Source organism: Mirounga angustirostris, unplaced genomic scaffold (assembly GCF_029215605.1).
Source record: "Mirounga angustirostris isolate CCGP_5_RB_7025 unplaced genomic scaffold, mMirAng1.0.hap1 SCAF_3, whole genome shotgun sequence".
In the NCBI taxonomy this organism is placed as follows: Eukaryota; Metazoa; Chordata; class Mammalia; order Carnivora; family Phocidae; genus Mirounga; species Mirounga angustirostris.
This window is the reverse complement of record NW_026991711.1, coordinates 177460421-177487346: the sequence shown is the minus strand read 5'-3', so window position 1 is coordinate 177487346 and position 26926 is coordinate 177460421. Positions and strand designations below refer to the sequence as shown.

General features: G+C 59.4%; 1 protein-coding gene across 10 annotated transcripts in view; it reads right to left on the bottom strand.

Annotated features, from left to right (window-relative positions):
- The window catches only part of SPEG (striated muscle enriched protein kinase), a 55473-nt gene that overhangs the window by 2144 nt on the left and 26403 nt on the right, over nt 1-26926 (bottom strand). For 7 of the 10 annotated variants that reach the window (XM_045867927.2, XM_045867929.3, XM_054506008.2 and 4 more), the window contains 30 exons: nt 26210-26385; nt 23437-23697; nt 22201-22359; nt 21912-22101; nt 21611-21834; nt 19080-19199; nt 18739-18843; nt 17930-18136; nt 17416-17539; nt 17138-17313; nt 14666-14778; nt 14054-14222; nt 13709-13805; nt 13390-13590; nt 12025-12082; nt 11450-11527; nt 11165-11343; nt 10605-10631; nt 9762-9914; nt 9558-9600; nt 8459-8527; nt 6229-8191; nt 5787-5918; nt 3099-3215; nt 2785-2952; nt 2564-2686; nt 2241-2408; nt 1527-2136; nt 843-1082; nt 516-739 (listed from right to left, as the gene is read on the bottom strand). In XM_045867927.2, coding sequence (XP_045723883.1) covers nt 516-739; nt 843-1082; nt 1527-2136; nt 2241-2408; nt 2564-2686; nt 2785-2952; nt 3099-3215; nt 5787-5918; nt 6229-8191; nt 8459-8527; nt 9558-9600; nt 9762-9914; nt 10605-10631; nt 11165-11343; nt 11450-11527; nt 12025-12082; nt 13390-13590; nt 13709-13805; nt 14054-14222; nt 14666-14778; nt 17138-17313; nt 17416-17539; nt 17930-18136; nt 18739-18843; nt 19080-19199; nt 21611-21834; nt 21912-22101; nt 22201-22359; nt 23437-23697; nt 26210-26385 — 6674 coding nt within the window. Of the gene's footprint in view, nt 1-515; nt 740-842; nt 1083-1526; nt 2137-2240; nt 2409-2563; nt 2687-2784; nt 2953-3098; nt 3216-5786; nt 5919-6228; nt 8192-8458; nt 8528-9557; nt 9601-9761; nt 9915-10604; nt 10632-11164; nt 11344-11449; nt 11528-12024; nt 12083-13389; nt 13591-13708; nt 13806-14053; nt 14223-14665; nt 14779-17137; nt 17314-17415; nt 17540-17929; nt 18137-18738; nt 18844-19079; nt 19200-21610; nt 21835-21911; nt 22102-22200; nt 22360-23436; nt 23698-23996; nt 24854-26209; nt 26386-26926 lie in introns of those variants that run through there. The other 3 variants (XM_045867930.3, XM_045867934.3, XM_045867936.3) reach the window with 3 other exon arrangements.

Genomic DNA, 26926 nt, shown 5'->3' with positions numbered 1-26926 from the left:
GGAGCTGTGGAAATCAGTCTGCCTGGCTCCAATCCCGGGCCTGTCCCTTCTAGCTATGGCATGCTGGCAAGTACTAAGCCCTTCTGGCTCTCCCATTTCCTCATCTGTAAAGTGTGGCTTGTAGAATAACTCCGAGGAATAGAGCTAATGAACATCGAGTATTTAGTAGGTAGCTAAATGGTAGCCGGTTTACCTTAAGTATATATACTAGTAATGGATTCTCTGTCCAGTTTTATCAAATCCTGGCTCTAGCATTCATAACTGATATTGGACAAATACTTAGCCTCACTGCACCTCTATTTTGTCTGTAAAATGGGGATAACGTTATGCCAATCTCCGGGGCTACTGTGAGGATAAATTGGGGTTAAAAAAAAAAAAGCACAGAAAGGACTGAGTTCACTGCTTGCATACAGTAAGCGCTCACTAAACGGCACGTAAGTGAGCGGAGGGGAGTGAACCGCTGCCCCCTCCGCGAATAGCCCAAGGCCCGACCCAGGCCGCCACGGCGCCCTCACCCATGAACTCCAGCGTGCCCGTGCGGTGGCCAAGGGGTCGCAAGGCCTGGGGGTTGTAGGGTTGGGCGCTGCCGAAGTCCACAATCTTCAGGGCGTTGTCGGGAGCCAGCAGCAGGTTGTCGGGCTTGATGTCCAGGTGCAGCACGTGGCGGCCGTGGAGGTAGTCCAGGCCTTGCAGCAGCTGCACCACGTAGGTGGCCACGTCGTCCTCTGAGTACCGGAAACTGGGGGGAGGGGGCGGGCCCAGGCGAAGCAGGTGACATCCCAGCTCAGCCCCCCCACCCTCGCTCCCAGCTCCCCCCCAGAACTCCCAGTTCCCCCGCTTACCGGTCGCTGAGCCCACAGAGGAGCTCGCGGTTCCCGCAGCTCTCAGCGATGAGCACGAGATAGCGCGGAGTGATGTAGGCCTCGTGCAGCGCCATGAGCCGCTCGTGGTGCAACGTCCGCAGCACCTCATACTCCTGCAGGACGCTCCGCTTGCCCTCGGCCGCGTAGGGCACGATCTTCGCCACGAACGTCCGCCCGGTGGCATTCTCCCGGCATGCTCGCACCACCCCGAAGCGGCCCCTATGTGGATACCACGTGCTCAGAGGAAAGGAGCTGGGGAAACGGGGACCCCAGGGAGCAAGTATGCAGTGATTCTTAGTGTGGCCTCTGAAGTCCAATCCTAGGAACCTGGGTTGGAGTCTCAGCTCTGCCCCTCACTGGCTCTGTACCTCAGGCAAATCCCATAACCTTTCCAACCTTGGTGTTCCCGTCCGTGAAACGGGTACTGATAATAGTGCCATCTCTCTCTCTCTCTCTGAATTATGAAGAGTAAATGACATCATATGGTTAAAGAGCTTAGCACAGTGCTGGCAGAAGAGATTTGAACTTAGTAGTGCCAGGCACCAGATCTCAGCCCCTCCCCAACCCTGTCCAGGGCAGTCTGGTCTTCTCTCCACATCCCTGTGTTCCCTGCATCCCACTCACTCCCTCCTCGGTCCGCCTTCCGCTCCTGGACCCACTTACCTGGCCTTCTCCTCCAGGAAGGTGTAGGGTTTCTGTGGGGGCCCTTGCCGAAGAGTGGTGCCCTTCAGCCCAGGAGAGCTGGGGGGACCACCCACAGGGGAGCTGAGCACCTCCTTGGGCGGGCTGAGGCTTTGTACAGTCACCTTGGTGGGCTCAGGAGGAGGCTCGGGGGCTGGGGGTTCGGGGGCCGGGGGTGCAGACACAAAGGAGGTCACCATATACAGGGGGGTAGAGGAAGACGCTGGGTTCACCCCTTGAGGGGTGGAGGCTGGGGTTGGGGTCCCAGTGTCAGGGACGGAAGACTTGGGCTCACTGGGGGTGGCCTGGGCACTGGGTGGGGTGGGCTCTGCTTGCTGGGCAGGCTGCAGGCCCCTGTGCTTTCGTGGGGGGGTTTGGGGCGGTGGACCCACAGCCTTGAGTGAGGACAAGGCCTGGCTGGGGGGCGCTGGGGGAGATGAAGGGCTGAGAGCGACTGGCTGAGGGGCTGGGGGAGCAGGAGCGGGAGCTGGGGTGGGGGCCAGTGAGGTAGGAGAGTGAGGAGGCGGGGCCCTGGCTGGCCCTGAGGTAACAGGGGCGTCCTGGTGAGCAGCAGATTGCAGAACTGAGGAATCTAAGTGAAGACAGAAAATCATCACTCTGATGCCCCGGGGGCAAAACCAGGGTGCTCAGGCATTCCTCTGTTCTCTAGCCACCCCCCTACCTTGTCCCACTGACCTTGCATGCCCCTGACGATGACCTTCTCAGAAGGGTTGCTGAAAGGCCCTTGCCCAGCACGGTTGGCGCAGGCCACACGGAATCTCACGGGCACGCCGACTGGCAGGTGGGCCACGTTGTAGTAACAGTCGGGGATGCCTGAGCTCACAGGGTGCCAGATAGACTCCCCTGTGGGCAGCATGGGGGAGGGGCTGAGGCCACACAAGGGGTGGCCCAAGCTCCCAGGGCGATCTGTGAGGAGCCCAGGGAGGTCGATCTCTCCTGGGCTTGTGCGCCTTCCGCCTTCTGCTTCCTCCCACCCCCCAGCCTGCCCTGTCCCTCACCATCCACCCGCCGCTCCAGCGTGTACGTGCAAGGTGCCCGGCTGTCTCCTGGCTTCCAGAGCACCAACGCCGTGTCCTGGTAGGTCTGGGGCACCTCAGGAGGAGCTAACTTTCCTGGGATGCCTGGCAAGAGGAGGGGAGCCCCAGTGAGCTTAGGACCCTTCAAGCCCTACCCCACCATGGGCCATCACTGCCCCCCTGAGTCCCTGCCCCAGGCTCACGGGCCACAGCCACGGTACAGGAGCTGGTGATGCTGCCTAGGACATTGGTAGCTGAGCACTCATAGAGCCCAGCATGTCGCTTGCCCGCCCGGGGGATGCTCAGCAGCTGCCGTCCATCTTTGCAGGACACGATGATCACCGACGGCTCTGATTGCAGGGAGTGCTTGTCTAGGGGCCGGGAGGAGCACAGGGGGCTGCTGAGTGAGACAGCATACGTGATCCTCCAGGCCCCCCCCACATTGCCCCCTCCCCTGAGCATCTCCTGGCCTTGGGGCCACTTGCCTACCCCCGCTCTGAGAGAGAAGTGTTCTTACCTTTCATCCAGGAGATGTGGGGTGTAGGGCAGGCTGCCGGCAGGCAGAGCAGGGTGGCTGCCTCTCCCTCCAGCAGCACCTGGTCCTTGAGTTTGATGTGGAAGACTGGGGGGAAATCTGGAGGGAGGACAGAGGTAGCCATGGGTCAACGGGAACCCCGGCTCGCGGGCCGTGGAGGGACGGGGGGCTGTGTGGGAGAGTTCGTGCTGCCAGCAGGGAGCAGAGGGAAAGGTTGTCTCTTCCCAGTCAGATGTAGGAAGGAGAACCCCACGCCAGGCCTTCGAGAATATTCTTTGGGGTGAGTATCACTTTCCCGGGGTGTAGAACTATCTTTTCCTTTCGTTGACTATGGAAGATGCTTGGGAGTTCCATTTGTAAACCACTCGGAGCGGGGCCTGGCACTAAGGAAGTGTTCTATAAACACTGGTTAAGTAAAATAAAAACAAATATGGAAGCGCTATGCTGATTAAAATTCTGCGATACCCACTCCCTCTGAAGCACCACAGGGCAAGTGACAGGAGCCAGTGACCTGAGCTGAGACTCCTGGGATTGAACATCACGTTCAATCAAAATGTGTAGTCTCCAAAGATCTAAAGTCAAGGCAAATTCAGGGCACAGCTCCGAAGTGTGTCAACCTCCCCGACCCCTCGTCCCACCTGGGGTCTGGGGACACGGTCTTAGACCTCACACATACTCCTTCAGGTCAGCTAAGTAGTGAGAGCTTCTGCAGGGACAAGAGACAGTACCTGAGTGACCCTGGACCATGTTTTGTCTGTGAATTGAGGAAAACGGTAACACGAAGCTCCTAGGCTTGCCGTGAGGATTGAGAGGCATGTGAAGGGCTGAGCATGTGTCTAACATGTGCTCATAAGTGTTAGCTTTTATCGTTGATGTGCCCAGGTGAGGAGCTAGGGACAGACCCCCCAGAGAAAGAGGCTCTTTCAGCAAAGCTGGATTCCCAGCCAGCAGGTGAATGCGCCCATGGCTGGGCTGTGGACGGGCCAAGGTCTTCCCTCCACTGCAGCGCCCCCCTGTGGCTCCTTGGTGTTATGAGGATTTACCTTCCTGCTCCCTGGGAAGTCTCTTTAGAAAAATCCCAATCTGGACCAAGCCACTGGGGGGTGGGGTAAGGGGCAGAGAGAGCTGAGGGGTCCATACGCCTGGGAGCCCCAGCTACTGCCTGTCTGAGGAACTGGGAGGGAGTGGAGGTGGGGATAAGCTGGGCAGGGGAGGAATGCTCAGTTAGAGTGAGTATCAGGAGAGCCAGCGTGACGCCCCCAGTTTCACGCTATACTCCAGTGTTCCCCAAGGAGGGGTCCCACACCGAGGCTCCAACGACGCAAAGTAAATATAGTTTCATCCGTGGCCACCTCCAGACCAAGTGAGGGTACTGGGTAGGGGGGAGAGAGAGGGGGGCCAAGAGGAGAGGTGAAAGGTGACCCCAGTTCAGCCCTGCCAGTCCCTCCCCCATTCCCCCAGAGGCCAGCCCTAGTTGGTAAAGTGGACAGGGACAGCCTTCTTCCTGCAGGGAGGGGGGAGAGGATGAGGTAAGGGGACACTGCCTCGGCAGGAAATCAGCTGCACAAGCAAAATGGAGCTGGGAGAGAAGCCCCAGTGGGAAGGAATCAGCTGTCCCCAGGCCTCGGTGCTGGCTTCTCTCTCTGTCTTTCCTCGCCTGTTCCACCCCTGCCCCCACGGGCTGGCCTCCTCCCCTCCTCTTCCCTCGCTACAGCCCCTGCTGGACACGATCACCCCAAACCCAGCTGAGGCACAGCGGGAACAGTGCTGGGGAGTTTTATTAGGAAACTGGGGAAGAACGGAACTGGTGGTTGATAAAGATCCTGCACACAGCCTGGCTTGGACGGCCTGCTCCTCTTGCATGCTGGTCTGAGACACCTGGCCCCCTGAAGCCTTTGCCTGTGCTCCCTGAGTAATGATCCCTTTTCAGGTGGGGGACTGGGGTGGCCCCAGGTGGAGAATACCTCTCTCCCTGCACACTGGGGCAGAGAAACAGAGCAGGGCATATCCCAAGTCCCTGTCCCCCCTACCCACTTCTCCCCCACACAGCACCTTCTGTAGCAGCAGGGAGGAGGGGGAAGGAGAGCAAGGGTATTCAGGGCTATGGAGGAATGCAGGATTGGGGGCACGGTCCAGATTGTGGGCCTCTGGGCTGGGAGGCAAAGAGTGTCTTTGGGTGCCCATTCCAGCATACATACATGTGGAGGGGAGCTGTGGGGGCAGGGGAACCCTAGCCTGGTCCTTCAGAACTACGCACAGTTACAGAGACCTTTCAGGGTCTCTCAGGAGGGAGGAGGCTAGCCAAAGAAAGGCAGGTGTCCCAAAGCCACCTCTAGGGTCTGGCTGCAGAGACCCACACAGCCCAGCTCTCTGGCCCCTCCACGTACTATACCAGCTCTGTGACTTGGATGAGCTCCTTAGCATGGCTAAGCCTACTTCCTCACGGGTGACATAGGGACAGTGGTAAGAATAGTTCCCAAACAACGTGTGAGGGTTCGATGAGGCGGCGCTTGTAACACGCTTACTAGGACACTCAGCATCACCAGTTAGTGGAATTAGTTAATGCGATTATTATTGTTGTTTTCCTGATTCCAGGTCCCTTCGACTATTCCCAGCTGTGACTGCCCCTGGGGCGGGGAGGGGGCTACTCACCCAGCTGGCCTCTATTACCTGACTCGCTGCGCACATACTGGTGACCCAAATCCTCCTGGGCACTGGCAGAAAGGTTTGGCTGTGATAACCCCTTGTCCTTTCGCAGCCGAGAGAGGCCCCAGCGCCGCCGGCTTCGGCTTTCCCCAGGAGCTGTGAAGACCCACACCCATAAGCACTTGCCCACCCTCCCTGCGGCCGGCCGGCAGCCCAGAGAAGCCAAGAACTTGTAGCCCCCCCCCCCGCCCCCCCACCCCACTGGCCTCTGCCCCTCAGCCTCCCCGCGCCCAAGCCCCGCCAAGTCCATCCTCAGGGCCTCCAGCCCCTTCTCCCAGAGCCCCTCTCCAGCGCGCCCACGCTCCTCAGCGCTCTGCACCGGTCACCCCCGCTCCGCACCCTCACCCCGGCCACTCGTGCTCACACATTCACCTGCCACGCCCCTCGGACCGCCCCGCTCCCTCACCTGAGGAGCCGGACGTGGCGCTGGCCTCGGAGCCCAGGGACTCTGCGGAGGGAGTGCTGGCGCCGGCCTGGGCCGCCAGCTGGTTGTGCGGGAGGCCGAGGCGCCGCAGACTCTCGCCCTCCGACGTGGCCCTGCGCAGCCGTCCGAACAGCGGCGTGCTGCGGCCCGACGCGCCCCCCGACTCCTCGCTGCTGCCGCTGCGCTGCAGCCGGCTGGACAGCCGCTCCAGAGTGGAGCTCAGCCGCCGGCGCACCGCCAGCACCGGGGAGCCCCGCGCCGAGCTGCCGCCCTCCGAGCTCTCCCCGTCCCCCGCGCGGGCCTCCCAGGCCGGGTGGCGCTGCGCCGGCGGGGTCCGCCGCAGACGCTGGGACAGCGACAGCGAGAGGCGGCGGACGAGGCCCGGCTCCCCGACCGCCCTGAGGTCCTGCACGGAGCGGGAGCGCTCGGGCCGTCGGACCAGCTCCAGGGGCGTCCCCGCTGGGCTGGGCCGGTACATGCCGTCCTCCTCCTGGGCCCCGCGGAAGGGGCCGCGCTCCTCCGAGCGCGAGCGGCTCAGCAGTCGCAGCCCCCGCGACAGGGGCGACTCACGGCTGCGCTTGAACTTGGCCTCGAACACGGCCTCTGACTCCAGGTTCTCGATGCTGCTGCTGAGACTGCTACCTGGCCGGCGGGGCACTGTGGGGACCCGAGCTTTCTCGGCTAGCACGGGGTGCGCCCCAGCTGTAGGCGCGCGCTTCTCTGAGGCTCCTGGAGGTGGGGAGGCCACCCGGGCGAACACCGCCGGGTGGGGTCTGGGCTCCGAGGGAGGTGCCCCGGGGCCTTGCGTGTGGCCTGACAGCTGGAGCGACTGCATGATATGGGCATAGGGTGTGGTGGGGGGCGCTGGGGTTTGCGGAGCCAGGGCGGGCTGTGTAGGCTTGGGGGCTGGGACTGGCTCTAGCGTGAACTTTGGGGCCTTGTCTTGGGCAGGCTGGGGTGCCAAGGGCTGTGGGGCATCACTGGGTGTGGCGGCAGGAGGTTCCAAAGACTTGGGGACACTGGGTTTGGAGGCACTGGGCCTCGCAGGGCTGGGTGGCTGGGCCTCGCTGAGGGCAGACAAGGAGGGAGACTCCTGTAGCCTGCGGGCCCCAAGCCTGGCCACAGGGATCTCGAGGGGCGCCCCAGCACGGCGGTGCCGGCCCCGGGGCTCCGCCTCACCCTGCGAGAAGCTGCTACTCTTCTGCAGGCCCCGTGTCTCGGGTGGGGGCTGGTGGTGAGGTGCTGCCTCACTGGACGCAGCCCGGGCCAGCCGGGGATCCCGGGCGCGGCCCCCCAAGCTCTCTAACAGGGGGCCCCTGAGGCCACTGACCTTACCATCCTCAGGACCTCCCCGCAACAGCCGTTGGCGCAGGGCCTGCAGCCTCTGGGCATACTCGCCCTCACCCAGGCCTCCCCGGGTCAGGCGGGTGGCCCCCGGGCTGGGGCTTCGGCGCTGCGGCAGCTCCACGGAGGCTGCCTTGTGCAGGCCCCGGCCCGGCTCCCTTGGCCCGGCCCGGGGCAGGGCGCTCTCAGCAGAGCTGCCCCTCCGGAGCTCTCTCCGCTGGGGGCTGGACCCAGCTTGGGGCTCCCAGCCTGGGGAGGGGAGGGCCTGAGGGCTGGGGGCCTCCTGGTCCTGAGAGGGGGCCCTTCCCTGTTCCTGCCAGTCCATGGGGGTGGCAGCCCCAACCTCTGGGGTCCCCAGGGCCTCATCTTCAGTGGGAATGTCGGTGAGGGACACCCGGGAGCCCGAGAACTCGGGCTGCAGTGGTCGGGGCACTGAGGGCAGCTCCTCTAGCTCTTCCTCTTCAGAGTCAGAGGAGGATGAGAGCCCCCCGCTGGGGGGTGGTCTTCTGGGTATGGCTACCCACACCCGCTCTGGGGGTGCCCGCAGCAGCTCAGGGATGGGGCGCAGCACCAGGTGGCACTTGTAGCTGATCTGGGAGCGCTGGAGACAGGGTACTGGAGTCAGACCTGAGAGGGACCCCTGGGGCCAAACTGACCCATGCAAGCCCACATCAGCCCCCATGGAGAAGACCCAGGGTAGGCAGAGGGTCAGGGAACAGGAGTGAAGCTGGGGGCTGAGAGAATAGAAAGTGGATGAAGATAGATGAGCAGAAAGTGAGGGTACATGATAGAAAAACGGCAGGGTTAGAGAGAAAAATTGCAGTGTGAGAAGGTGGGAGGCACGGAGGGAGGGCCCGGGCAGACTCACCTGCCACCTCCGCCGGGAAAGGAACAGCTTTAGGTGATCCGTGCTCACCTCTGCGCCCTTTGCCTGTGTCTGCAAACCCAGGAAAGAGGGCCTGAGGAAAAGTCCTCTGTCAACCTAGACCCTCAAAGTTTGGCAGTGGAGAGACAAAGTCCACAGGAGGGGACAGTGGACTGAGCAGCATGGAGTCTGGGCTCCTGGGGGTCCCCTCCCCCTCAGATCTGTCACAACTCCCACAGCCAAGGTGCCTGTGTATGGACAAAATCCCTGAGCCTACGCGGAGAGTCAGAACATCAGTGGCTCTCAGGGTGGGCTTTGGGGCTTACACCAGGGCTCAAGGCCCCGTCTGGGTACATTGGCTGCCTTCGGGAGCATGTGCTTAGGCCCCTGGCCTGGGCTCTGCTCCCCAGCTCACCATCTGTCCCCATGGCGAGCCAGCGTCCTGACATCTGGAGCTTTGGTGGGCCAGACCGACATGGATGCTTCCCTCAGCCACCCACCCAAGGCTGTCCTTTTCGGAGCTCATTTATGATCCGAGAGCCCAGGCTCATACTCCAAAAGACAGATGACCTCAACCTTCAGTTGACCCAGCACAACACTCAATGGATGGTTTATTCAGTCACTCTTTCTGGGTCATTTGCTGGACCTCACCCCGCTGCCTGGCATTGTCCCCTGCACTGCTGGAGTTTGAAGATGAATGAGTGAGAGTTCTGGCCTCACAGAGCTCAAAACCAAGAGGCCAAGCCAGCCAGGCCACCCACCAACCACAGTGCAAGACAGAGGTGGATGCATAGGAGTGAGGAGGACCGGGGCTGGTCTCGAGAGGCAGGTAAAAGCCTGATGAGGATCCCCCCAGGATGGGGGGTGCCCAGACCTGTGCCTTGGAGTCCATGATACCCCAGCTTGAGCCTCAGTTTCCTTATTAGCAAAATAGGAGTAATAATGTCTTCCTTCACGGAGCTCTTGTGAGGCTAACTGACTGCGTGTATATAAACTGCCTATCGTGACTACTGCACACAGTAGGCACTCAATAAATGGAGCTGTTAACAATGTTCCATCTCCTCCCACCTCTTGTACCACTACCTTGCAAGACTAGACTCACTTTGAACCAAGGATGTTCTAGGGTCTCCTCTGCAGTTGGCCTCCTGTAAAGGAATGAGGATTCAGTGTGCCAGCCTATAAATGGGAACACAGGGCCAGCAAGGAGTTGGGAGACTGAATGTCTAAGGACAGAGGCTGGGGCAGGGGTGGGGGCTGGCATGAGGGGACTCTGCCCTCAGGGGGCTCCTCAGGGCCCAGTACTCACAGCCGGTCCTGCACCAGCACTTTGATAAGGAAGCCCCGGGCCTCCCTGCTTAGGCTCAGAAATGTGGTCTCCTCGAAGGCCACGTTGTAGTTTCGAATGTTCATCAATGTTGTCCGATCGTTTTCCCCAACAAACGGGGAGATTCCCGTCAGACTGCAGAGGAACAGGGGGCTGGCATGGGAGGTGGGCAGGACCCTAGCGCTGAGGCAGAGGCTACTGAGGGATGCCAGGGGCTGGGGACAGGTGGAGGCCCCCGGGGCTATGGGGAAGGCAGAGGTTGGGTGAGTCTGAGCAGAGGGTAGTCTTTCAGACTCTTACCTGTCCTGCCCGCCCCCACCCCCCAATAGGTGAGCAGGCAGTACTGTCTTGAGAACTGGACACCCAGCTCCCTGCCCTGGGCCCATGCTTTAGAGGACCTGTTTTTTCCCTCTAGTCATGGCCTGTTCCTGAGGTGAGGAGTCTGTGCCTAGGGGATATGCCACCCTGAGCCTGAGCCTCCCCCTTCTAGTGCCTGTTCTGACCACTCAGGACCTCCTAGTCCCCTGCCTAGATGGCACTAAGCTGGTGCTGGCCTCTCTCTGTCCAGCCTCCCAAGCAGGCTGCCAGCATGCCTGCCCCTTATGGACGAGCATGGTGGTAGAGAGAGCTTAGACTCGCAGGCTAGGGCATCCCCCCCATTCATGCATGAGGCCCCTTGCAGTGCAGGAAGGAGCAGGGGTGTGGAAGAGAATGGGTGGGCTGCAGTCCCCAAACTGCTCTCCCGTCCCAGGCTCTGCAAATGTTAGGGGTCGGCCTGCTAGGAGATCATTGGAAACTGGGGTCCTGAGTGCAGGGGGTCCTTACCAGAGGAAGGCAACAACGCCCACAGGCCTGTGAGGAAAGGAGAGTAATAGATGGGTAAGTGGACAGCCCACCACGCACCAGAAGGGAACAGTTTTCTACTACCATTAATCTAGTGAGGAGTGGCCTCACGGGGACAGATGGGCACAAGGCTGCCTCCTCCGGGAGGACTCTCAACCAAGAGGTCCTGAGGTCCCTGGAGGAGTCAAGGGTCATGGCAGGGCCAGCCCAGGAAGCCCACAGGAGTCTGGGAACCAAGGGGCCGTGTGTGCCTCACTGCGGGAAGGTAAGGTGGCTACAGAGGAGAAGGCCCCACACCTAGGGGAGATCAGGAGCCAAGGCTGGACAGGGCTAAGGCCTTGAGTGACTGGGTCAATTCTGATGAGGGGCAGGTAGTAACATGGGCAAGAGATCCCCGTGAGCTATGCCACAGACTGACTGCCAGAGAAGGAAGCTGGACTTGGTGAAGGTCCTCTCTGCCAGTGAGCAAGTCCCCACCCAGCATGGCACTGAGAGAAGCTGGCCCGGTCCACCCTGGCAGCCCGGTGTGCCAGCATTATTACCAGATGTCGGTGACTCCAGACACAGGGGTCTGATTGACGATCTCGGGGGCCACGAACTCAGGTGTGCCGTATTGGCAGTACTGGGGTTCTCCCGGAGTCAGCTCCTGGGCATTCCCAAAGTCACAGATCCTCACCTGCTCTTCACCCTCTGCACCATCCCATACCAACAGGTTCTCAGGCTGCAGAACGCAAGGGAACGCAGGGGAGCTGAGTGAAGGGGGGAGGATGGCCCCCTGCCTGCCTCCCACAGGGGCCGCCTGCTCCCCATCCCCACCTGCACCTCACCTTGACATCCAAGTGCAGCACATGGTTCTGGTGCAGGTAGCATATTCCCTCTAGCACTTGCTGCATGTAGGCCCGGATCTGTGGAAACGGGAGGCCCAAGGTCCGTGGGGAAAGGGTAGGGTATTATGTTTGATCACTGCCAGAGCAGTGGCAAGAGGTCAGGCCATGCCTGAGAAGTGGCCTTCATATGGCTGGTGGAGACGGGTGAAACACAGATTTGAGGTTTCTGAGATCTAGGGCCTCCAAGTACAGCTGCACAGGCTGCACACAGCACAATTATAGGAGGGAACCATTTACATTATAATAAATCAAACTGTGCAGTGCACAATTTATACAGCCCTACATGGCAGAACAGCAGTGAGACTGAATAGAGTCTAGGTGGGGCTCCTTCTGAGAGAAATGTCTGGGGAATGTTTATGTGAGGAGACCAGGAAACAACAGAAGTAGGGGCCACCACTTCCCCTGGCCTATTCCTGGCACAGATGGCAGGCCCAGGACCCGCCCCCCTCAGTTCTCAGAGCTCAGGTGGGTAAACACCAGTGCCCAACCCGACCCCTACCACCCACTGCCCTCACCTCAGACTCACACACGGTGGGTTTCCTGGCCATTCGCTCCAGCAGCTCCTCTGTGCATCTGTGTCCCAGATCAAGGAGAAGAGTGACCAGTGCCAACTTCTGGGCCCTCCCTGGGCAGTGCCCTCCACCCCTAGAGCTCAAGTCAGATCCCAGCTCTGCAGAGTTCTCCTTCCCCTTCAAACACATCTAATACCAGTTCCCAACTGTGTCTCCACCCTTCCCCCCACACCCCCGCCGTCATCTGGGTGCATAGATAGGACCACCCTGCTTGACCTCTCATTTGCTGCAGGATCTCAGGCAAATCACTCAACCTCTCTGAGCCTAGGTTCCCTCAGGCGTAAAATGGGGATGACATCTCCTCTCAACCACCCTGTTAGGTATTTGAAAAGATCAAGTTAGAGCAGAATTTTGTTGACCATGGATGGACCTTCCTGCCTCTATTTGAGAACGACCCAGAAGCCCATGACAGGTAACAGCAGGGCATTTTGCTGAGGTCTGGGTTCTCCCAGTGCAGACTGGGAGGCGGGTATGAAGGATACGGTCACCCTGCTAACGGGAGGGACAAGCTGACCACCCAGCATCCTTAGCACAGTGTGCCTCTGTTTAATCAGAGCCATCATAAAAGGATAAAATCCATTCTTTGTGAAAACAGCCTCCCAAATACAATAGTGCTGAGGCTCATCTGAAAAGGGGTCACTTCGAATGTTCAGATACACTGTACTGCATTTCGTGCAGTGTGACCTTGGATGAGCTTTTATTAGCGGTGTGACCTTGGATGAGCTACTTAACCTCTCTCTACCTCAGTTTTATCATTTGTAAAATAGGGATAATAAAAGGGGCACCTGGGTGGCTCAGTCGGTTGAGCACCCGACTTCTGGTTTCGGCTCAGGTCATGATCTCAGGGTTGTGGGATCAAGCCCCACGTCAGGCTCTGTGCTCAGCACAGAGTCTGCTTGGGAGTGTCTCCCTCTCCGTGTGTCCCTCCCCCGTCTCTCTAAAATATATTTAAAAATCTGAAAAAAAATGGGCATAAAAAGATTCCATGAGATAGGCATACACAAGGATTAAGTAGGTTAATAGTTGTCGAACTCATAGAGGCTGCCAGGCCCACACCGAGTGCTATGTAAGTTTAAGCTAAGAAAAGGTGATGGAGGGAGGGGTGCTAAAAACTGTTGGTTTTTGCAGAAGTCTCCAGACTCTACTCTGTAAAGTCCCCACAAGATGCCTTCAGAACTCCCAACTGTCCATGGGAACATTTCACAAAAGTCGTCTGGCGCCACCTGTCAATGGGACCACTTTGTAAAGTGCAAAACATGTTGCTGATTGGCCACATGTCCCCTACCCACCCAGCCTATCCCAGGATACAGCTCGGTGACAATGACCAGTCCCCGACGCCTCTCAAAGGCCTCATGGAAGTAGAGGACACAGTCATGCTGGAGCCGGGCCAGCAGCCGGGCCTCTCGCCATGCTGATGCCTTTGGCTTGGTCTGGCTGGGGATGAACTTGGCCGCAAACTCCAGGCCGGAGCTTCGCTCCACCACACGCCGCAGGTAGGAGAAGGCACCCCTGGGTGATGACACAGGAAGGTGAGGGGCTCGTGGTAGCCCCGGCACTCCCCGGCCTCCGAGCCTCAGACCCAGGCCCCCTTTGGCTCCCAGGCCCCGCACCCCTCCTAGCCCCACACCTGCCAATCTCTTGATGGATGTCGTAGAAGTCGCTGAGTCTCCTTCCTCGCTTTTCCTCGGCTTCCCCAGCCCCCTCTACCTCCATGGCTGTCTGAGCTGGAGAGACATGCCTGGTGTTAGGTGGGGAGGGCAACAGAGGAATGAGGGCACAGACAGGGCCAGGCAGGGCAGATGGGGGAGACAAAACAAGGGCAAGAATGGTGGGGGCCCGAGGTGGGGTGCCAGGGCTGGAAGATAGGGGTGGTGTAGGAGCCAAGGGCCTGGTGAGTGGCTCCTGGCCCGGGGCTCACGTCACCTTCCCCGAGAATAAGTGCTTTGCCCCCTCCCCTTGCACGTGAGCGCACCTGAACGCACAGCCAGCTCGGCTTTGCAGGAGACTTCCCCAGCCGGGTTCCGAGCAGTGCAGGTATAGACACCCCCATCCTGGGGCCCTGTGCTGAGCACCACCAGGGAGCACTCGTTCTCTTCATACACGAAGCTCACGTGGCTACTCTCGGGCAGCAGCACCTCATCCTGCAGAGGTGGCCGTCACCTCCAGCCCATGCCTGGCTTTACCGCTACCTGTGACCCACCTTTATCTCCATGCCGGAGACCCAGTTTCATCCCTAACTCAGGCCAGGAACCCTTCTACCCCAGGGCCCAATATTATCTCTGTCCCAAGGGCCTTGTTCCCTTCAGCACCCCAAATCAGCTCCACTTTTATCCCCCACTAATAGCCCTGCACCCCCCCATTAGTCTCCTGGTCCTGAAACACCCACCAGCATCACACAGAACCCTGAGTCCCACTCTCTGCTCCTAGCCACACCTCTGACAACACCTTTGTTCTTCTCTGTCCAGGCTCCCCTCCTCCTAAGGTGGCCAAGACTCCTCCTGTGCAGAAATCCCTCCTCCCTGACCTCCAGGCTCCCAGCCAGCCCCATGCTGGAACCCCCGCCAGGCCTTTGTCACCCCCTGACCTTGTACCACATGATGTCTGGCAGTGGTTTCCCCTCAACCACCACAGCGAAGCGAGCGGTTTCCCCAGCCCCCACCTCCACGTCCTCCATGATGGACTCAAACCGAGGGGCCTCTGAAACACACAGGGGTGAGGGTGGGGAAGAGAGGGTGACCACACTGGGGTCACGAGGTCCTGCCTTCTCAAGTCCCTCTCCAAGCCCTCCCTCAGCAATTGACTCAGGCAGAACACCAGATGCCCCTCCCCGACTCCCTGATACCTCCCAGAGCCCCAGCACCCCACCCCCTGAGGCTCTCAAACTCGGCCCCTGGGAACACCAGAGTTCCTAGCCTGGACCAAGTTCTCTCCCCGTATATCCACACGTGTTGTTCTCCAAATCTCAGAAAACCTAAGCCACGGGGTGCAGCCTTGCTTTGTTGGACCATCAGTGTTCATTTGCCAGCCTTGAAACCAGGAGATTTTCACACACAAAAGAAATCTAGATTTCCTGCCTCTCTGGAAAAATCAGGATTGGCCACCCTGAGAGCCTCTTCCCTCACTCATTAATGGGCTGGCGCAGAGTGGCTCGATGCTGCCCTCTGTGGGTGACCGCCCTTCTGCACAGCCCTACCTCTGGCTTTACCGTCCTGGGCCCTGCAGGCAGCTCAGGCTGTGACCCTGAATTAAATTCACCGATGGCATTGCCTCTATCTTGATATTTTCTCTCTGAATCTTATTTAAATGTTTAAGGGGGCTTTTACCAGCCGGGAGATGGCAAGACGAACAAACAGGCACTGATTCTCAGCTTAGCTCTCCCACACGTGACTGTGATTTCATTCTCTAAGCATATCATTCGGTCATGTTATTTCCTGGCAAAGTGGCTTCTAATTCTCAGGATGGAATTAAATACGTATTCCAGCGTGCTTTGTGGAGGAACCTGTGACTGCCCAGTGCCCACCCTCCTGGGCATGTTTGAGGATCTCAGCTTTAAGAGGAGTGGGAGAGAGCAGGCCCGGAGGGATGAGCAGGGGTGCTGGGCAGGGACCACCACCCATCACTGGCATCCAACCTGATTTTACACAGATAAAACGGAGAGAAGAAGACACTACCGTGGGGCAGATATGGGAGAAAGAGGCCATTCCACTCGCCCTGCCTGGGGGCTGGGGGGAGGGGTTGTTGGGCACAGTGAGTGGAGCATGTAGATCCAAGCCCCAGGCCTGTTCTAGTCCTGGCTGGCTGGGACACCGTCTCTCTCTTGGTCACTGACCCAGCCAGGCTGGGCTACAGGGCTCTCAGGGGCCAGGGCCTCCCTGAACCCTAGGGCTCTTCCTATATCTGGGAAGAGAAAGGAGTCCTGCAAATGGTATGCTCAAGGAGCAAAGTGGCAGGCTGAGTAGGAGGTGCCAGGGGGTGTGGGTGGGGGGGAAGGTGGGTCAGGGAGGAGACGAGGACCCAGATGATCAGTGCCGCCCCCCTCCCCCCATCTCCATCAGGGCCAGCAGGGCTGCCCCACCTCTCCCTCACACACCCTACTGCCACTTTTCTTCTGCTTTAAAGATCCCTTCCCAGCCCCCCAGCCCCCTGCCCAGGGATTTAGTTTCCAGTCTAGAGGTGGTGGGGGGCTGCTCAGTGAAGGTGACAGAACTAGAAGGTTTCAAGTGAACTTGAACAATTTTTTAAAAACACCAGCAAATGTACATTTATCCACCATATGATTGCCTGCGCTCACTAAAATGTCACTTTCTTTGCATTTGGTTGGAATTGTATCTACTCAGCAGATAACACTGTTTAGCTCATGCTGATGTGAAGTTCTGAGTGGCAATTATATATGTCTAGAGTTAATTAACAAACCGGAAAACAAGACAATTACTACTTAATGCCTGCCACTGGTTGAGAGACTACATCTTTAAAGGAAAAATTATACAAAGTTTCCTCACCGCAAAGGTTGGGAGGCTCTGTCAAAAGGGCTTGTGCAAAAGGGCGTGCAAGGTCCCCAGAGCTGGGGGTCTGCTGATCAGCTGTGCTCATTGACGGTGGTCTCCCCATGCTTGTTATATTTGAGGTCCTACATCCTGTTGTGTTTAACACAGGATGCAAAGAGCACCCTCTGGCTCTGGAGTCGGGCATGCATCTAGGCTTGAATCCCAGCTCCTGTACTTATGAGGTTGTGGGACCCTGGGCCTGTGACTTAGCGTACTCTCTGCGCCTCAGTTTCCCCATCTGTAAAATGAGGATAATAACCAACCACATCTCGCTGGGTTACTGTAAATATTTCATGAGGTGATACATGGAAGGGCCTTCGCGCTGAGCCTGGCACGTACTAGGTGTGCTCAGTAAGTATCTTATGAGTACTATCTCTGTTACTTCCACTAGCACTGGTATTCTTACAGCTGTTCGACGGACAGGCCAGACAGGGGTGTGCGGCCCTGGGGGCGTGAGGAGAGGGCTGCGGGCCACAGAGGGCAGAGAGGGAAGAAGGCCCGCGGGCACCCACCTGCCAGCTCCAGTGTGACCGAGCAGGCCTGTGTGCCATGGCGGTTGCGGGCCGTGCAGGTGAGGGGCCCCACGTCTCGGCGGCTCACCCGGCAGATCCGAAGACAGTACTGGTCATCATCGGGCTGGCTCAGCTCATACACCCCTGCCCGCGCCTCCAGGAGGGCCCCTCGACAGCTAGGAGACACATGACAGGGAGGTCACCCAGGATCCAGCCACAGGGGGGTCAGACCAGGATGGCCAGAGCTGGGGAGTGAGGCATGCCAGGCGGGGCCCCACCTCCTCCAGACGACCTGGGCCTCCACATGGTTGAAGGTGACTGTGATGCTGGTGGGCTGTCCCTCCACCACATACACGACATCCGGCTTGTCCAACACGGTGGGCGCCTCCTCCAGGGGTGAGCCTGGCCGGAGGAGAGCACAGGCTGATGTTGGGCTCGATACCAGGTCCTTAGCACCCTCTACGCCTTTAACCCTCCCAACCACCACTGAAGCTCCATTTTTGCAGATGAGGAAGCTGAGGTTCAGAGAGGTTCAGCAATTTGTCTAGGGTATGCAGCCAGGAAGGCTGGGACTGCGCCCCCCCGGCCTGTCTGATCCCAGAGCCTCAGCCTCGCCCACCGTGCATGCTGCCGTCAGGAGGAAGAAGCGCTCAGACTGGCTGAGGTGGCCCCCAGCCGTGCTGTTCCCACCAGAGCTAGCCGGTCCCGACCAGCCCTTGAGCCTCCACCAGGAAGACCCAGTTCCCTGGCCCTGCAGCCTCCATCCCACCCCAGAGGAGTACCCAGACTCACCACGCTCCAGGAGCTGTGCAGGCTCTGAGGGGGGCGAGGGCTTGCTGCTGCTCTTGATGGTGGTGCTGAGGACCCGGAAGATGTGCTGGACCCCCTTACGCAGCCCCGTGGCTGCCCATCCAGGCTCCCGCAAGCCCGTGGCCAGCGCTGTCCACTGGTCCGAGCCCAGAACCTGGTGCTGCACAGTGTAGGTCAGGGCGTCTGGGTCTGGTGGGGAAGCAGCTGCTGGAGGTGGGCATTGCTGGGACATCCCCCCTTGCCCCCCATTCAGCTGGCTCAGGACCTAGACACTCCTCATTAGTCTGCTCTGAGGACCGGCCTCCATTTCTCCTGTTGCTTCTGCCTGCCCCCATCTGCTCTTTCCAAACACTGGCCCAGCCAGCCACGCTCAGAGCCAACAAGATGCCAGGCATGGGGTCCAGCTACAGACACGGAGGGAGGGAGCTTAACTCATATCCCAAGTCCTTGCTACCCCCTGAGGTGGGGAAACTGAGGCACAGAGCAGGGAGAAGTCATGCACAGGGAAGGGGAGGGCATTCCCAGGATCATGACCCAAGCACCAGTCCCTCTGAGAAAGGGAATGTGGTGGCCCCTTTGTGGCCTTTCCTGACGCGCAGCCACGGCTTTATCTACCTTGGAAAGGAGACCAGCCAAGTGGCTCCTGGCCATGTTCCCAGCACTTCACCCACTCTTACCATCCACCGGTACACTTCTCTGGGCCTTGCCCCGCAGCCTGGCTCCCTCGGTGCCCCTGCCTGAGCCTGCCCACGTTCCATCCCCACCCCACAGCCCTGTGGGGCCTGACCCACCAATGGCCATGTCCAGACTCCTGGGAGGGTTCCATGTGAGCGTGATCATCCTGCCAGTCACAGCGACCACCTGTGGGGCGCCATCTGGGGGACCTGGAACCACATCTGAAAGCCACAGGTTGGAGGTCTGCCGTGTCCCTCAGGGCCCAATGGCTCCGCAGGATCACCAAGCCTCAGGACGGTGGGCTGGGGGCACAGCCACAGGCCCGGGGGCAAGGCCAGATGGCTCCCAGGGTCCAAGGGGAAGGGAGCTAATGTGGAGGCCCCTCCCTCACCCAGGACCCCGTGGAGGGCCAGAGGCTAGGCTGTGGATGCAGCAGACCGGAGGGCACCTGCCTCACCTGTGACATAAAGGTGGGCATAGCACGCAGCTTTGCCCAGCTTGTTGGCGATGACACTCTTGTAGACGCCGGCATGCTGAGGTCCCACAGCAGGGAACACCAGGCGATGGACATCCCTGTCTGGGGGGGGTGGTGGGGAGACAACGACACTGGGCCTGAGCCAGAAGGATACTTTGAGGGGTGGGCCCATGCCACCAGAGGCCTGGCCCTTTACTCCTACCGGCTGCAAGGAGCAGACAAGGGGGCAAGAGCAGGCCAGACGGCAACAAGCACGTCCAGCCCGCAGCAAAGCCAAAATCCAGGCTGCCAAGCCTGCACCTGCAGGCCCGGCCCCTCTTGCCCGTCCCTCCGGCGACTTCTCATCTTCCCCCCACACTGATTCCCCCTCTGAGCTCCTATCCCGTTGACCGCCCCTCATCTTCGCACCTCTGGGGGTCACACCTCGGCATCAAAGTGCTGACCAGGTTTTGTTCCGAAGGCCCCTCCCTCAGTTCCCCCTCCGTCCGCACGGCCATTGCTGGTCCCACCTGCAGCACAGCACCCATGACCGCCCTCCACCGGTGCTATCCATACTCCACCAATGTTACCTCTTGACCTGGAAACCTTAAAGGCACCTCTTGCATGTGGGCTAGCATCCAGAATCCTCAGCCCAAGGGCCCATCCAGCCATGTCTCCTGCCCTTCTTCCTGCTATTCCTCCAACCCTGACAAGCCTTTGGGTCCCTGCACAAGCCACAGGAGTTCCATCTCCAGGTTTTTGCTCACAAAATTCCTCCCTTCCGGAATCTTCCTCTCTTACCCAAGACCTCTTCCTTCAAGACACAGTTCAAGCGAGTGCCAGCCTGGGAAGCCTCCTCTGCACCCCCATCCCTGACTGCCTCCCCAGGACCTCCAGTGCCATGCCCACACTGTGTGGGGGGTGGCCCTTCCTCTCTACTTGCACGTGCCATGGCTGCTTAAAGACAGAGCCGACATGTCCTGTCAGGCCTGGACCCCGATGCCTTACACGTAGTCACTGCCAAGGATGTTATATTATAAATGATAATAAGAGTTGTCTGTTCTGTGCCCAGTCGACGCTGGGCAGATGACATGCATTTGACAGCTACTTGACATGCGTTTTTTTTCCATACTCCTTTCAACAACCCTGCAAAATTATCCTCATTTTACCAATGAGATCAGAGACATTAATGGACTTGTCCAAGGTGACACAGCTAATCAATGATGGAGCCATGCCTTGAACTTGCTTCCCTCTGATTCTGAACCTCCTTCTTGATGCTGTGATCCCTGAATGATGATGATAAGGAGGCCATCTCAGGGGGGTCGTGAAGGGGAAGAGGCCGGCCTGTCCTCCTGCACGTCACGGCCAACCCCAAACACCCCTCCCGTCTCCGAGTGGTTATCTCCACACGGAACAGTCACCCATTCATTTATCTCCACTGACACTATTTATAAAGAAAGAGAGAACAAAGGCTGCCACCGACCCCAGATACAGAGAGGAACAGGGACGCCTGCTCAGCTCCTGAGACAGACACCCGCCCAGGGCCTCAAGCAGAATGAGAGTCAGGGGAAGGGTCAGAGTCACAGAGGTGGCTCTGGAGAATGGGGTGGGAGCGTGGGGCACGGGGGTCGGAGGGCAGCCTGCTTAGGAGGTAGGCACCAGAGTCAGAGGGTCTGTTCCTGCCTTCGGGCAAGTCCCTGTCCCTCTGTCAAGGCTCCATTTAAGTCCCTGTCCCTCTGTCTGTCTCCGTTGCCCCGTTTGCAAACAGGGATACGGGTACCCACCCTACAGGCCCTTGATGAGGAGGCTGAGCTCAGGGCCCGGCACTCACAAAGTGCTTAAGAAAGGTGAGTTCTGTCACGTTGCAGCTGTAAGAGGAACATCACGAGACTCATATCCCTTCGAGGACGGAACTGAGACACTCCCGAGAGAAACAGTCCCGGCGGAAAGCACAGGGTCCCGAATCCGTTCCTCTGTATTGCTCCCCTGGCTCCTTTACTTTTGCTGTTGTTATTGACCCTGGCCAAGCAGCCTTTTGGGGCCAGACACTGCCCACGCCGGCCTTTTCACTGAAATTTCTCCAGGAAGGCATGAGCAGCCCTGCTTTATGAACAGGCAACAACAACAGCAGTAATAATAAGATGATCATTTACAGACCACTTGCTATTTGCCAGGCCCCACTCAAAGTGCTTCGTACGTATTAACTAATTTAATTCTTATCATGAGCCTATTGCAGAGGGGGAAACTGAGGCCCCGAGGGGTTCCATAACCTTGCCCACAGTCCTGCCACTGGTCAGCAGCAGGCTGTACTGCCTGTCTAGTACGTGCTAAGGGGGCCACCCAGGGCCGGAGTGGCCGCACAGCTCAAGGAAAGAGGCCCTGACCTCAGAGCCCCTCTGCGCCCCCTCCCACAGGGGCCCCATCCCTGAGCAGGCTAGAAAAGGAAGGCTCAAGGGCAGGGAGAGGGTGAAGGCACTGCAAGTGAAGAGGGTGCTGGAGGGGACACTCCCCAGGGTCCCTCCCCGGACACATACACTGTGTCATGCGCCGGTCGTCGCTGCTCTGGATGCGGTGGCCGTTGTGGAACCAGCTGATGGTGGGGTAGGGCAGGCCGGTCACCTGGCACTCCAGCATGGCCTCCTTGGCCAGGCCCACGTCCAGGTCCTGCAGTGGCCTCAGGAAGTCGGGCATGGACAGCCGCTCCAGCTCACCCTGCTCCGGCTCCTCCGGGATAGACGGCATCTTCTCTAGCTTCGAGCTGGAAGAGCGACATGGCTGCCCAGAGGCCCAGAGCAGCGCCCCCCACTGCCGGCCACCCCAGGAGCCCTGCCGTACCTGGGGCCGGTGGCGGCCGTCCGGGGCTCCTCCACATAGAGCTGGGCCGAGCACTGGGCCTGGCCGTGGGTGTTGGTCGCACTGACCGCATACAGCCCCTCGTCCTCACTGCCCACGTGGGTGATGTGCAGAGAGTGCAGACCCCCTTCCTGCCGGAGCCGCAAGTTCTCGCTCTCCTCCACCGGGTGGCCTGGGGGAGGAAGCGGCAGGAATGCAGAGCACGCTCAGCAAGTGGCCCTGCCCTCTGGGCCTTAGGGGTCCCCCACATCTGCAGGGCGGAAGGCCATACCAAAATGAGTCCATGTGACCGAAGGGGGCGGGGTGCCGCTGATCTTGCAGTCGAAGTGGGCTGCACGGCCCTCCAGCACCTCCACGTCCTCCAGCAGCCGAGTGAACAGGGGCGCCAGTGAGGGCCACACGGTCAGCCGGGCGCTGCAGGTCAGCTCATCTAGTGGGGAGGGGTCAGCGCTGTGGCAGGGAAGGCCACGGAGTCCCAGGCACCCCAACCCGAAAGGCCCACCCGCACACCGGGCAGGAAAGGGGGACTGGGCCCAGGGCAGTAGATGGAGCAGAATCCAGCGAGGTCCCCAGACACTGGAGCGAGGCAGTGGGCAAGACCCTAAGATCTGGCCTTCTCAGGAAGGTGGAGGTTGGCAAGAGTGGGTGGCAGGGAGGCCACGGCGGCCAGGACCACAACGGGAGCCCCTCCTCATCGCCCCTTGCCCGCTCAGGATGCTCAGCTCAGCTCTAGGAGAGGGGCCTGCAGGCCAAACCTGGTTCCTCCTCCACACCTTTCCCCTGCCCCTGGGGAAACTTTCCTCCGTGCCTGGGTGGTGCCCACCCTCCCTCCCACCCGGGTCCTCCCTCCCACCCGTCCCAAACCCAGAGCAATAATGCTCCTTGGACCTAAGACACCACCCCACAAAATGTCTTCTGGGGGAAATAAGAACCCCTTCTGGCGACCCGATCCTCTCCTGCTTACAAAGACTTCCAGTGTCACCTTAGGCGCCCATCACCACGAGCTGGTGAGGCATTATCTCTGCCCTTCAAAGGAGGACGGGGACCAGGTCAGAGATGTCATTCATAATAATAATGATTGACATTTATTAGGTGTCACCCTCTGCCAGGCTTGTGCTGTACTTTGCTCATTATATACATTAGCTCATTAATCCTACCAGTCCCCCTACAAGGTAGCTCGCCTCATGATCCCTTTTTCCAGATGGATAGTCTAAAGCTCAGAGAGATGAAGTGACTTGTCCAAAGCCACGTGGCTGTCTGTGGCAGGGCAGGAATTGGAACCCAAGTCCGCATGGGTTGGCTAGACCGCAGTGGACTGGCTCCCTACAGGAACACCAGCTCACGTGGACACAGAAGGCACGTTGTGCCAGGTGCCACTCCACATGCAGATTTTATCCAGGCAGGTGGGCTGCCTGATCTTATTTTTGCACCCGGCTCTACACTTCCAGCCCCCTCCCTCCGGCTTCTGGGCCCCCACGGCAGCCCCAGGGCCTGAGCGGGCAGTTACCTTTGGCTGTGCTGAGCTTGCAGGTGTAGACACCACTGTCGTCCTCATGCACGGACGTGAGCAGCAGCTTGCATTTCCGGCCATCGAAATGCATCTTGCATTTGAGGAGTGCAGGCTGCAGCAGGCGGCCTCGACAGAGCCAGTCTACTTCCACGTCAGCAGGACCCGCCACCAGGCACTCAAACAGCGCCATCTCCCCGGCCCCCACGTCCACGTCCTGCAGGGGGGCCAGCACGGCCAACGACCGGCTTTCAGGATGTGCTGGGGGGAAAGCGGCCACAGGGGGGCACACGTGGAATAGAGACACAACAAGGCGAGGGAGACACACACACGCACACACAAAGAGACAGACAGATACAGAGAGAGAGATGCATTTTGTTCCTTTGGAGACAGGGAAAGCCCGCCCGCCTGGCCGGGACAGCAAGGAGCTCCAGGGCCTGGCTTCAGGAGGGCCACCCAAGCTGGGCCAGGGAGGGTGAACTGAGGGGAAGTGGGAGGGAATCGAGGGCAGGGGATCTGAGAGGGCCACGGAGGGGCAGAGACGGCGGCGGAAAAAAAAAAAAAACACAGCACACCAGCTGGGTACAAACTGGACTTTATTTGAGCTAAGAAACAGCTTTGTTCAAATATCTCCACACCCACGACAGCAGGCCCTTACTCTTTGGCCAAGCCTGGCTAACACCCTCATTCCCAGACAGAGTATCCCGGGCCCTGACAGTGAATAGGGGAGCCCCAGATGAGCCCTAAACCTGCCCAGAGCTGGACTCGGTCAGGCCTCCTCATCAGCGTAGGGCCTGAGGGCCTCTGGCTTTTGGTCTCTTGTGAAATAGAAAGTGTTGTGCCATTTGAGACCCGTTTCTGGAATGGTGAGTGCCCCGTCCCGTTTCATGAGCCCCTTGTCAGCAGCCTCCTGCCTCCCTAGGCCCCTCCAGCCTGTGGGTGCCATGCCCTGTCCTCTCCCGCTCTGCCTCACCCCACACCCGCTCAGAGGCGTCCTTCCCTGACTGTCACAGACACACAGACAGACAAACAGATAGACAGGGCCTGTAGCAGCGGTGACACATGCGCTCGCTGGGTGCTCCCCTGCAGGGAGAGACTGGGGGTGGGAGCAGGTGTCTTGATACCCTCATGGCTGCCCCTTCCTGGCACTCAGTCCATGTGGGGGCTCCCAGCCTGCCCAGCCGTATGTCCGCTTGCGGGGGAAGGGTCCATAGGGGCCCATGGGCTATCCCAGGACGCTGCATGAGGCGGGGAGGGGATGGAATGGGAGGCTGGGAGAGGGGTCCGGGCCGGCGGGCCGGCAGGGTCTGTGGGCAGGAGGCATTGAAACACAGCGAGGTCCGAGAGGTGCCTGAGACAGGGGCGCGGCTCGGAGGGTAGCGGGGGGGAGCGCAGGCGGCCCCCTGAGCTCACTCGCCTGTGTACAGACAAAAACCTCAGTCAGCAAGCGGCAGGTTAGTGCAGCACGCACACACACACGCACACGCACACACACGCACGCACGCCACGCAGACCTGGCTAGGGCCCTCTGCATGGACAGCTGCCTCTGAAACCGCCAGGGCGCCCTGCCACTCAGCTCCCCCAAGATCAGGTGCAGATGGAGGCACCGGCAGCCAGCCAGAGGCCGCGCGGGTCTCTGGGGTTCCTGGACAGGCGGAGGCCGTGGGCAACCAGGGAAAGGGCATTCACGGGCACTGGGGGCACCCAAAGCCTAGGGGATGTCAGGAGGAATCCCAAAGAGAGAGAAGCACCGAGACGTGGGTTAACACAGAGAAGCAGGGCAGAGCCAGACCCCGGAAGGGAAGGAACAGGCCAGGTAATGGGGGCCGGATTCGGGTACGGGGAGAGCTGAAGGACTCAGAGACCAAGGAGGTGGCAGCCCCAAGAACGGGAGGCACAGGGCAGGTAACTGGGGCAGGCAGGGCCCGGTGGAGGTGACCTTGACTATGAGGGTCTGAGCTCCAGCAGGGGCTGGGGGTCTCCTGCGAAGCTTTCCGAGCTGGCCTCTACCAGGAAGGGAGGGATGATGGCTGAGTGCAGGAGCTAAGGAGGGGTTCCCAGCCCTGAGCTGCTCACAAGAAAGGGCGAAGTAGAAAGCAAGGTTAACGGCCAGCCCTAGGGAGGAAGACCACCAGCCCCCCAAGAGCAGCCTGGCTGAGGCCTGCCTGCTATCCCCGTTGCCCGAGAGGTCCCCTGACCTTCTGCCCCAACTCCGTGGGGGCCCAGCCCTCTCCACATTCCACGGTCCTGCTCACCCTGGCACCCCTGGGGTCCCTGCAATGCTTCAAGCCCAAGTCACCCCAAGGGCCCCTCCGAACGGGTCCAGCTATCAGACTCTCCCCACTGCCACCTCCAACCACAACAGCTTCTGCACAGCAATGGGATGGGTAGGAGGGCAAAGGGGCAAGAGGAGAGAGGCGGGGTGGGTGTGAGGGAGGAGCCTGGTAAGGGCAAGGTGACAAAAGCTTGGAAGAGTGTGGGGAGAGGACAGCTGGTGGCAGGAAGCAGGGTCTCTCTCTAGCTAGCATCAGGGACAGGTGTGATTGAGCATGGGGAAGGCCATACTGTGTAGCAGGCTGAGCACTGAACAATTCGCCGTGTGACCTTGAGCAAGTCACTTCCCCTCTCTGGGCCTCAGTTTACTCAACTACAATATAAGCAACCAACTACGGAATCTCTAAGGCCGAAAGCTGGCATCCAAGCAGGGATGAGGCCGGGGCTAGGGCTGTGGGGCTGGGGTGGGGGTGGTTCATGGAGAGTGTGAGGCACTCACCTCTGACCTCCAGGCGGGCCTCACACTGCCGGGCGCCATACTCGTTAACCGCTTTGCAAGTGTAGAAGCCAGCATCGGCCCGCTCGGCGGCCAGGATCCGCAGCCGGCATAGCCCACCCTCTGCCTCCTCAGCAAAGCGCCGCTGGTCTGGGCGCACAGGCTGCCGGTTTCTCAGCCTGTCAGAGGGACAAGAACTCAGTCTGGGGGCCCAGGTCCTGACCTGTCCTTGCAGGCTCCTCACATCATCTACCCACTTCCCAGATCTGTCCCCTGGGTTATAGGGCCAAGTGTTTACCCTGACTCTGCCATCCCACCCCTCCCCCAGCAACTTCCCGAACACCTCTGCCTACTTGGATCTTACCCTTCTTGGAACCTAACTACAACTATTCAGCCCTTAATAGTTCTGAAACGTCTTTGTGTCTTATTTCTATTATTTATAATGAACAGATAGCTTTGCCACTTCCCAAAATGAATAAGAAATAACTTACAATGTAAAAAAAAAAAAAATCACATAGGGGACTAGACAATTAATTACAAATGAAAACTAGGACCCAAACTAATAAAAACCCAAGCAAACAGTAATCAGGGTTCCAGGCACCCGGGATAAAGCACTGTAGCCAAGGCCCCCCTGTAACCCCTGGCTTTGGCCGCTCAGAAACAAATTGTTATGCCCGGGCCTAGCACAGGGCTGGGCGCAGAGCAGGCCTCAAAAATCAC